At 36.3% G+C, this 12,207-nt stretch overlaps 1 protein-coding gene across 6 annotated transcripts in view; it reads right to left on the bottom strand.

Moving 5' to 3' along the window:
• ARFIP1 (ADP ribosylation factor interacting protein 1) overlaps positions 1-12,207 on the bottom strand; it is a 48,763-nt gene that overhangs the window by 12,801 nt on the left and 23,755 nt on the right. For 3 of the 6 annotated variants that reach the window (XM_067297823.1, XM_067297820.1, XM_067297821.1), the window contains 4 exons: positions 11,954-12,049; positions 10,341-10,450; positions 4,388-4,609; positions 667-824 (listed from right to left, as the gene is read on the bottom strand). In XM_067297823.1, the coding sequence (XP_067153924.1) occupies positions 667-824; positions 4,388-4,609; positions 10,341-10,450; positions 11,954-12,049 (586 nt within the window). The remainder of the gene's footprint in view (positions 1-666; positions 825-4,387; positions 4,610-10,340; positions 10,451-11,953; positions 12,050-12,207) is intronic. The other 3 variants (XM_067297824.1, XM_067297825.1, XM_067297822.1) reach the window with 2 other exon arrangements.

Raw genomic sequence — 12,207 nt, 5'->3', positions numbered from 1 at the left:
TTGATGTAAAAATAAGAAAGTTAACATGTAGAAACGATCCTTTTGGAAAGTTAGAGAAGTTTGTATCCAATTAAGTGGAACTGAATGTCAGAATGGAACCAGCACCAGAAAGGACCATATGTCTAAACACTGGCAGGAGGGAACCTGGTTTTGAAATACTTTGCAACATCCTGACTAAAGGAATCTTCTCCAGGGCACACAACCCATATTAGATACTATTCAGCCACTAGGAAGTTTCTTTTTGGCTCTCCCTGGCCCAAACTGGACCTGCAACTTCTGCATAAAAACTGAAGTGCAAGGATTAATGTTTTTCAGTCAGAGCGACTACTTCACTTACTACAATATAGCTAGATAAAAGGCTTAACTTTGCACTGTTTTTCTGTGTAGAAAACCACCTTAATCTAGCAGGCAGGAAAAAAGAATATAATTAGAGACCTACAAAGCTAACAAATAAAATTAAGTCTACAACAGAAAATTTACAAAACATTTAAAGATACATGCAATGAGACAGTTAACTGTAAATCCTGATTATATGAGAGTTGTGTTATATTTACTTTTTTTTTTTTAAATATCTATTAGCTATTCAAATACAAGGACAAAACTGATAAAAAGTTTGCTTCCTGAAGATTAAGTTGTAATGAAAATAGCTAGACATAGAATAGCTACCTGGCACTTTCATATTGTTTCACAGTCAATAATGTGTCCTCAATTGTTTTATTCACCAATGTATTCACACTGGCAATAAAAAAGTTAATAGCCCCAAGAAGAGTTTCTCCATTTTTAGCTAGAAGTTTCTGAGTATCTGCATTGTAGCCAAACTCCTCCTATAAACAAAGAAAGCAGAGAAGAAAAACAAAACAAAAACAAAAACTGTAGATCATTTCAAATCATAACATTCATCAGTAGCTATATAAAAATACATGACAACACAGATGTGGAAGTTTTGTCACTTCTGTTTAAGTATGGTTATGATTAAACAGATACGACTTCAATGCAATATTAAATTCAGTTTTTGTGAAATCCCTCTAGTATAAAACATGGTTTCCAATTATGATGCCACATGTGATGTTAAATCCCATTTTATAATGTGTTTTAGTCTGAACTGAAAAACCTTTAATGTCACTGTAAAGTAAGTGCTAATCAAATCTTTACATTTTGATTCAACGTGGTTTTAATCCAGCATCTCCCACGCGGTTGTCTAGGCAATGTTCTAATATCAACTGAGACACTATCATTTTAAATACAGTAGTACAACTAAATTCCCAAGGGCAAACAGTATTAAATTAGTTAGCAAGTTTCATTCTTACTTTCTGGAAGAGAGCATTGCAAAAAAAAAAAAAACCCAAAAAACAAAACAAAAAAACCCCAGGATCTGCCACATTTTAATAGGCTGCAAATAACTGAAAAGTAAAGCACTATAATGGATAGCAAATAAAACTGGCAAGGTAGATCAGCCATAAATTTGCAAAGCTAAAATTATTTCCACTATTTCCAAGGCATTTCAGTCACATTTGGATATATGTTTGTTCATGCTTTTTTCTTCTTAAAAAAAAAAGTGTAAGCACTGACCAAGGCTGCAAAGATTTTCTTATGCATAGATGCCAAAAGAGCGTGATTATTCTATGTCATCCATATGGCATCTTCACATTCCACAGATGGAGTTCTCATTTAAAAAAAAGTATAATTTCTGGTTGTAAAACACACTACAGTCATATCCGGAACTTGGTCTTTTTAGGCTTGTACACTGCCAACCACCGACTCAGAAATGCTGTATTCTCCCAGTTTCCTTTAATCTATCTAGAACATAAACACCAAAGCCAAATGATGTTTCTTGTTAACATTAATCACTTCATGAGGTTAAGGTTAGTGGGCAATGGTAAGGGGTGAAGCCTCTAGAAAAAGAGGTGCAGAGGAAACAGAAGCAGTTTGAGGAAGAGGAAGAAAGGAAGAGAACCTGCAGCAAGTTTTCATGAGGAAGACAATGCTAAAAGATATTCCCATAGTCTCCTTTGTGCTATATAGCTGCTTGCGTGACAAAAAATGGTCAGCCAAATCACTACGGATCCCGCTGAAACCCAAAAAATAAGTTATACTTCAGCTGGTTTAGCTCTCTGGGATAGCCTACTGTACAGTAACACAAGCACTAGCACAAGGAAGCAGCAGGAGCACACAGGCAAAGGCAATAGCAAAAGTAGGACTGCCCCTTTCAGCAGCATTTAGCTGCATGTTTCCCAACTCCTCTCCCTCAAGCAGGAAAGACTGCAATTAATTTTCCAGCTGGTCCACTGACCCAGATCATTGCAGACCCAAGTAAGCAAGGGTACTATTTCAAAGGAGAGGGGTAAGAAGAACAGGACTGCAGCAGCCTTTGTGTGATTTAAAGGGTCGCAAAACCAGCTCTCTCAGTCAATGAACAGTGGTAAGCGACACATTAGCCACCAAAACTGTCTTTCTACTGGTTTATACAATGCCCTGTAGAACCCTGGACCTCAAATTCTGTCCATGACCTCTGTGTATACCTCTTCTGAAACAGATAGGAAATCCTTTCTGAATCAAGAGTTTACACTCAGTTTGTACTCTACGCAGAGGTCAAATAAAATGGGAATTCATCTGTCTGTATAATTAGAGGCACATGAGCCTGGAACCAGGAGATATCTTTGTATCCAAAAGAGAAACAGCAAAACATTCACATTAAGTAATACCTCTGTAGATATCACATTAAGATCTCATTTTGATAACATGCATAAAATAAGGAATATTATCTTTAAACAGTGAGTTTTGTAGGTTTTTTCTCCCTCATATACATTACAAATTAAACATGAGGGCAAACTTTTCAGATATTTTCCTTTTAGTCTTGCACAAGTTTTGGAGGCAACAATGCTATCCAAACACTCAAGAACAGGCCAAGCTATAGCCAGCAATACAGTACAGATTAAACAAAGGGAAAACACAGAGGAAAGAGACAAACATCAGGCAAGTCTCCAAGAGGCAAAGGTTAGATAAATTTTATTACAGCAGCAGAAACCTTTATTTGATTTTCATGAACAGCCCCATTCAATAATCTACACAGAGATGAATGACTGAAACAGATTCCAAGGCGCTGATAGAACCTGGAGGAACAGTATTCCCACTAGCAGTTACAAGCTATTCATGTAAAAACATTCTTTAAACAAGAGAATGATGCCAGATTTAATCCAAGCTTCAGAAAAAACATCCAGCTTCAGCACATACTTCACAACAATCAGTAAGTTTTACCACCAACTATATGCCTCATATTTGTGTCAAGAGTACACTGATTGCTAACAAAAACTTCTGCCCCTTTTAACAGATGATTTAATTTCTCAGCTGCTAGAAGTGCTACATTTTCCACAAATTTTCATCTGTCAGGCTGTAACGTTAAAGATTTCCATACTGCAGTGCAGGAGCCGGAAATCATTGACCAGCTTTCAGTTCAGATCCCTCTGCGCAAGCACTAGCCCCATCCCCTCCCCAAAACTCACTGGGAATAGGCAATCAGGAAGAGAGAGGAATAAAGAGACAGAAATTTTAAGTTTAATAACCACAAAGGTAGTTTGGACTGTTTCAGCAGTTATGATTTAGCAAATCATTCAGTCTCTTCACAGTTTTTCCTAGGAACCAGTAGCAGCAGCAAACTGCTTTATGTCTCGAAGTACAGTATGATCAACGTAGAAGTAAACCAACTACTATTTTTTGTATGCAATATCTAAATTTTCCCTTTTTACAGCAGATTTTTATTATCAGTAACAGCAAAAAGTGCAGGTGTTAAAAACTTCTACAGCAAGGAATCATAATAACCCAAATGCAGATATCTAAAGATTGCCTCTCTTGCTCAGAAACTCCAAGCAACATAGGAATACAGATTAGTTCTACTAGTAGCAAAAGTTTGATTAAAAAAGGACTTTGATATGAAAGCTCAACGCTTAAGTCTACTATAGAGAAATCTTTTACTCGCATTCAGTACGCGAAAGTGAAGTGATGTGCCCTACTCTACGTACTCCCAGGCATATTCCCCAAAGACATCCTGTAATTGACATGAAGTAATACTCTGGCACACTTCTGACGGCATTTCATTAGAAGCAAAAGGAAGAGTAAAAATGCGTTCACTATACAAAGGAAAGCTGTATGTCACTTCTTGAATCCAATCTTCAATTAAAAGACAGATATTTAGAAACAGTTAACTACTACAGTTCAATAATTTCCTATAGTCTGAAGTGAATTACATAAACTTAACACAAACAGCATGTAATAGTCTTAACTACAATGTTTAGAAAAATTAGTGGCTAATATACACCCTGAACAAGTCAATTAGACTTAGGTTCATCTCTGCCATTTTATTTTATTTTTTTTAACACTATAAAAGTCTTACATGAAGTTCCAATGATTTCAAACTCAGGTCAGCAAATGCATCTCCAAGTTGCCTTTGGGTATGTACCATCTGGAAGAGTTGTGTGGACAATGTCTGTGCCAGTTTCAAGATATTTTCATATTTTTTTTTGTTATCTCTCAATATATCTATTTGAGCTTCTAGTTCCAGATCTACTGTTCTTGAGCCACGACCCAGTTTTTCGGAGATGATCTGACGTGTACACTGAAAAAAAAAAAAAATTAAACTCTAAAGAATCAAATATATCCAAGACAGCACAGCATACACCCATTTTTTGGCTTCAAGGGACATATAATTACACACAATTCTTTCACAATCACCCCTCCCAATATAAGTTTGCACAACAAACTGAAAAAACATCACACTCTTTAGAAGTTTATCAGGACTCAGCAAGAACAGTTGGACAAGTCTCAACTCCTACTAATATGAATATTCAAGTTAGCAAATCAAGAGCATAACTAATTGTTTCTCAAGTAAAAGAGCGCTTACCTGTTTTAAGGGCTGATGAATCTCACTAAGTTTAAAGAAGCAATTATTTAGCTCACTACTTTAAAGTTAGTTACTGGGAGTATTACCAGTTCTGCATAAAAATATCTACTCTGTGATCTTTTGGGCTTTGTCTACTAACCATCCAATTCCAGAGCTGTAACCCATGTTTTTTTTTTTTTTTTTTTTTTAATGGAGTTTCCAAGAATATCCTAAACATGTCTAAAAAAAGTTATTTTTGTTGGGGGGTGGAGGGGGGAGAGATGCAGCATGGGGAGAGCATTCGTCATGTTTAAAGCTGATTGGGAAGTCTTACTGAAAAATACATAAAGCTGGCTTAAACTGCATTTCTCATTGTCTATTCACCCATGTATAAAATGAGGCCGACTGTTGCAGAAAGACTTTATTTTTTCTATCACAAATAGAATTCTTAACTGATTCACAGCTCATTAATGTGGTGAGCAGCAAAACCTGCTCTTAGGTGTAGGCTGTAGGCACTTTCATCTGGCCAATGGCTGTGACAACTTAAGACTCTACCACATTCCAGTTACTCGTGACACCTTTTCTGCCAGAGATTTGAGCCCAACTTGACAGCGAGGCTCCCCAGATGCACACTTGGGTTTCCCTCCGCTGAGACACAGGGGAAACCCTTTATAAAACAGATGTGTGGCAAAGCCCTACAATTTCTCTCTGTAAAGCAGGAATCATTTACTCTTGTACTAAGTCACTTGAAGTTAATCTGTGGTCCCAAGAGGTGCAAGACAACCGAGTTACACACAAAGAACCACTGCTAAAAACAGAATTACAAGGAAATTAATTTAATGGTCAAGGTTGCACCTGCTCTGAAGAGACTGAACCTAGGTGCAAAATTTCAATTTTATTAGGTGAAGTGAAACCAAACACTTATTTTAAATCACATTCCCAAAACACATTACAGCATTAGATTTTCCAGGGTTGTATTGAATAATTCAAGGAATTTGGCTTAATTCAGTCTTATATCAGACTTGTATTCAGACTTATATCCAAAGGAGATATACTTCTTTTAACCTGCTAGAATTTTGTGCCCTTCTAAGTTTATTGACAAACACAAAGATCAAGAATGATCAAGCAGAAAGAGATCATAACTGATAGTCTTTACCTTCCAATCTAAAGCTTATTTGGGCTGTTTTGTTAGATTCAGCCAACCAACAGGAAAGAGCACGGCAAGTTTAGGAAACATTTTTCTGTCAAGATTCAGAAGTTTGGGAGGGCGTAACAACTCATATTGTCACAGAACGCGCCTTTATCACCAAAGCCTGTAACAGAAATTGCAAACTGCAACTGAGCAAAGAGCATGGTCAGAGCATAAGTATTTCACTATAAGCTACGGAATTAAAGGAGAAATTCTGGCTGTTTTCCAAAAAAGCTGAGACACAAACACACGCATATGGAAACGCAAGAGAATCTGAGTCATGGAAGGTAAAATTTTTGAAAGCAAGAATAAATTACCAAGGGAGAAACTATTTTCAACCAAGGAACATTTTGATACTTTTAGATTCAGAAGTCAAAGCAAAAAATTTAAATAAAAAGCAACACTGACAAATGAGAAAAATCGGTAATTGGAGAGACTACTTAGGCTTTGTATAATTTGTTAAACTGAAATGTACCTAAAGACAAAGTTGAACATTGAGGTTAAACAAAAACAACTGAGAAAAAAGATGCACCTATTTTCATTCTTTCTGGTTCTAAGTGTACTAGTACAGACACACAAGTTACTGTGTTTTCTCACCAGCAAATGAAGAGGAAAACTCCAACCGTGAATTATGTTTTGCTTTGCTTCAAGAGAGTATCTACGAAGAACACTGTCTTGAATAAGAATTTGATCCTCAGAAAGTGAGAAGTACACAGGGCAAAATTAAGAAAAACAATTCTCTCAAGGAAAAAAACAACAAAAATAGATTTAAGGGAAATATTTTTTAAATTACGTATTTTAAAAGATGGATGGAGATGTTAATAAGCAAGCCTTAGAAATAAAAAATCCACTAATAACACGGTATTACAGAGAGGCTTGTAAGCCAGACATATTGTTTTTCCTCAAAGTTTAGAAAAGTTGTACAAAATATAAAGAGAAACTTTTTATTATTATTTATTGAAAGCCCAGAAGAGTTACAACCTATTCATGTCTATGTCTTACTGCTAAAGTGAAAATGCCTTCCTCATTCAAAGGGTGTGGGAAAACAGAGAAGCAAAGAAAAGGCTCTTGCCATTTGATTACAGGAAACTGAAAGAATGATAATTCCTTTTGGGGGAAGCTCATGGATACTAGGGAGCAGGAGAAAGTAAAGAGGCACAATAGTTGCAAAAGCAACAGAATAATCTTATCAAGTTATGACTTAGGGGAGGAAATTAAACACAGTCCACCAAAACTCATGGTTTGGCTAGAGGGAAGACCAGCTTTAGCCTCCTGTAATTTTCAATTGGAAACAGTGGCTTAAAAGAGCAATATGAGGTGAAAGAGGGAGGGAACAAAAGCAATTGTGTCTCATTCACAGAAACAGATACAGGGCAAAAAGACAAACATACACAAAACATCTAAAGGCTTACTTGACCATCTTTTCACGGATGGGTATGATTTCTGAACGCAAAAGCCAAAATATTAAGGAGTGATGCCTCGAAAAGGTGGAAGAGCTGGCTGACACCAATGAGAGCACCTGAAACTAGAAAGCTAAAAGAAACAGTTGATAGGGATACTGAAATCTCTAGAACTACAATTTGAAGAAACCAAGATTAGACATAGATCATCTAACCTTTAGACAATTTCAGGCTGCATCCAATGAGAAAAAAGGTTCATGGACAAGAATCAACTGATTTTGAGAAGTCTGATTTAAGAATTTGAGTTCCGGATATATATATTGTTATCTCACAAGGCAAGCAGTGATTCTAAATGGTTTAAGTGAGTAGCCTGGAGAAAAAGGAATACCCAAAGACAGATCTGTTATGTCTCACTGTTTGAGGATATATATTCTACGGCACTACAGCAATGTAATAATGCAACTCTTGTTCTTCACTTGTATTTACTCTGTAGAGCCAATGCATAAGCACAAAAGAGCACATTTCCTTGTGCTATCAGTTGAAGAAAATGCACACTCCTCAAGCTCTTAGTAGCCATAAGATGAGGCTGCAGATGAATCACATAATAACAAACAATACCTCTATCTTTACCAAAACTTACAAAAGTAATGGGAACTTGAAGGAGCAAAAAATACCTTGCATAAGAGTTTTATTCATTCGTCACTTTCTTCTTCACACAAATGCCTCCACAGTCACCATGTGCATTTTAGAACATAAGTCCTTACTGGTGTACACTGCAGTTCAGTATCCCACCTTTGACAATGGCCAAAACAGAGACCTTAAAAAGTCTCCTAAGGCAAGCATACAAAACATTATTTCCTCCCAAATTCTGTCCCTAGCATCCAATAATTTGCATTTCACAACTTCTGATATAGAGGCAGTGACAGAGGAACTACTTGTCACTTCCCCAAGGCACTTTGTAACAACAAGCTTCTCCATTAACTCCACTTCTTGATTAAGCTTCTAGTATATCAAATAGCATGGTTCTCAGCTGGGGGGAAAGATGCACAGGTTATCCAACTGTTGATTTACCTATACCAACCATTTACTCCTGCCCCTTACTTTCCATCTTTTAACCTATAATCTGATAGCTATTATGAGATAATGAGGAGACTTCATTCCATGACCTTTCTAAATAGGAGAACCAAGGCAAGCCAGTATGCCCACAAACTGAAACACTGCCTTAATCAAATGAAATATCTGTTCTTGATATGCAATTGATGTGTGTTTGAGAATGTATGGCATCTCCAGGGATATTTGTATAATGCTCCCTCAGCTCAGTTGTATTCATAAGCTCTCTGAACTATCTTATTCCTCCTAAGAAAACCCTAAAAAAAAGTCAGTATGGGATTTTAGAAAGGTCATAACTGACCTATATTCATAGGTCAGCTCCTGAGGCAGACATGGGAAACAGCTTCAAACCTCTGGATTTCAGGAAGAGACCCATTTGATTTTCTGAAGCGCTGATCTCTGCTATCTCATAACTGACGGGATTCTGGGTTTCAGGGTGGGGGTGGGGAAGGTTTAAGCCAAGAAATAAACCTAAAAATCCAGACTTCGCAAAGGAGACTTCCAAAGAAATAATATTCTAAATAAATATCTGAGACTCACTAGTCCTCTGGCTACTGCTTCATGTAAGTGGGTTTGCAATCACTCTGCGAGTGGGACTTTAAGTCAAGGTACCAGAAAGAAAGAACAAGATCAAGTCCTCCCTATTTATTCAGGCAAACAACAACAGACAGAATTTTTTAAAAACTGCTTCAGCAAAGTATCATGAATCTGCATGCTGATTGGACCATAGCCCAGAAGAGCACAGAAGGACAGCTGACAGACTTTTACAGCTGCTACAAAATTTAGGTTACATGAAAAGTAGAAATTCTAAAAGCAATTCTATTAGACATAAAGATGCAAGCTTCTTCTGATCCTGTCACAAAGAGCAGCATAAGCATTTACTAGTGTGCAAAACCTCTCTGTCCCCATTTCCCATCCTTATTGGGCAGAAAGTCCATATTTGGATTTAAGAACACTGGAGCTCTAGGGATTCAGATTTCTGTTTTGCAAGAGATTTTTCCAGATTATTCATTTCTCTATGGGTTGATGTAGATCCCACTGATACACACCTACCTGTCCACACCTCTGTTTAAGTTTCAGGCACGATAAAAAGCTACTTTTCAAAACTGGTCTTTCTTTAGAACTCCTGATAACGATCTATTCTCTGACAACTGCTCCTTAGTTTCCTTATGACTTTGAGAGTCACTTTTGCAAAATGGTGTGGTTTATTTGTTTATCATCACTTCCTTTTCACCAAATTCAAATGGATTGATCTCAATGACAAAGAAGTGCCACAAAAAAGCAAAACACGTGCTTAGAAAGCAACAATTCCAACATTAAGAAAAAAAAATCTGCCAGGATAATAGAACAAAAATATAACAGTGATTAACAAGTTTTAGAACTTGTAGGTCTTTTTTCATTTGCTAAAATTCTATTGTATAAGCTATCAAGTAAGAAAGATATTAAAAAGATTTAATGAGAAGCACTACCGCTGAAATCTGTACTTCCTATATGTTGAAGGGGACATAGGAAATAAAACATTCCTTACCTTGTTAAAGCAATAAATACTCATTAAAGATTTTGCACCACAGATTTAAAAAGACTTACAAAGGTCATTACACTTGATCAGAAAACTAAGCTTTCTGTATACATACTTGCTTATGCTTGCTGCAACAACAGCTTATTTTCTTTCACACGACTGCACAATACTTTGAAAGCTTTAGTCCGAATTTGTAGCAAACATTTCTAGAATATACACACACGCGCACACATATATATTTCTGCAAACCTTGTAAGTGTTTAGGCTCCACTTTCTCACCAATTCCAACTTCTCCATTGCTGGATTCTTTACTTCATCCGCTAATACAACAGGTCCACCCTTCTGCTGAGTTCTGCCCCCTACATCAGACAAAGCAAATCTTCAAGGCCTTGGTTTTTGTTTTGTTTTTAAGGAATAAACAGCACATGCGGAAGATGTGTGCAATCGTACATGCAAAAGCAGAAAAGAGTCCAAGTAACAATTTATACAAATATGCAAAGTTTCAAAAATCAATTTAAGAAATAAATAACAGTTATTTTAAAACTGATACAAAGCACACTGATGCATCAGTACTTTTATGTAGTAATAGGCTGAATAACAAAGCTTACCTGAACGTATGGAGTTTTACTAACTGACCTTAAAATAGCTTTTGAGACATGTTTATTACTTAATCTATGTTTTAAAAGTCTGATAGTCAAACATCCTCTTGGATTTAGCCAATCTAAAAGTCTGTTTACATCCTGCAGACCATTAAATGAAAATTAACAGCATATACAAACTGTTATCACAGAGTAGAGCTAATAGGAAACTTTCAAAAAATTTTCTCATCCTTTCCAATGAATGTTATGCTTTCTAGAAAACATTCAGCCATCATTACCAAAAATTCAGCTCATTTATGCAGTTCAACTTTATTGGTTTATTATATTAGGGATAATTAATTCTATAAACCACCAGTGTAAAAAATGCAATAAAGAAACTACTGCAAGCAACAACTTAAAATATCTAGGGTCACTCAGCACACATTCATTGCCAGTACTGAGCACTGTCAAGCTAGTATGGTATATTACACAGATTCTAAGTTTTGATTTTGAAAAAAATAATTCCTAGTGTTCTGAACAGTAAGACTGGCAGAGCATTACCACTTTTTTTTAAGCAACATTTTAATGTGTACAATTTTGACTACTCCTGCTTCTCACATTTTGAATAATACAGACTGTTAAAGTTACCTTAGCTTTTCCAGGCTATTTATGGAAATAAGGGTTTTGGAAAAAAAAAAGTCTATTCAGATGCCTCAAGATACTCCTTTATCATGGAGCACTACTAAGTGCTTTACTTCTTCAAAATGCTGTACAAACATTAAGTAATTAATCCTCTGAACACCTTATGAGGTAACCGAATAACTTTTCTCCTTTTACATAGGAGGAAACAGACAAAGATGTTAAGTAATTTGCCCATAGGTGCAGAATGAGTCAGTGGCAAAGCCTAGTTTGGGTGTTGTGAATTCCTAATTCCTAAGCTCATACTCTATTCTGTTGGAATATGTGATCACTTTGGCAAAAAGAATGCCAAAAGGTTTGGCTTTAACCTAGATAAGACATTTCTGTTACTCCCTTATTTTAGCTACTGTTTATTAGTATTAAGGTTTGGTAGATTAGTTTTAATGTTGAAGAGCAAGAAGCAGCATATAGGAAGGAAAGCAGACGTTACTTTGTGAACTCTTAAAACCCAGAAATGAGAATAACCATAAATACCCAGAAATTGTATTTCCAAATAAGAGTAAATCAAATTAGTAGAAATGTGGAGGAAGGAATTAGCACATTGTCAGCAGAGACAAGGGCGTTATCCATTCAGTGCTGCGATACCTGTGGGAATAATTAAATCACAACCTTGTCCAGCCAGTCTGCTAGCTGCTGCATTGCTAGGAGATATAACAGATGATTTGGGTGATGCCGAGGAACCTGAAAGGGGGACACATTTAACCATGAAAATCCATCATCTTCCATTAAAAGGCAATGTGCACTTTTACATAGAGAGTTTTTCAAAAATTTTCTTCAACAACAAACTAAATAGAAGCATTTATGGAAGAGTTACTAGAATTTCTGATGGAAATGCTTTT

This window comes from Apteryx mantelli, chromosome 5 (assembly GCF_036417845.1).
Source record: "Apteryx mantelli isolate bAptMan1 chromosome 5, bAptMan1.hap1, whole genome shotgun sequence".
Lineage (NCBI taxonomy): Eukaryota > Metazoa > Chordata > Aves > Apterygiformes > Apterygidae > Apteryx > Apteryx mantelli.
The sequence above is the reverse complement of the archived record's forward strand: the minus strand, read 5'-3'. Positions and strand labels throughout refer to the sequence as shown.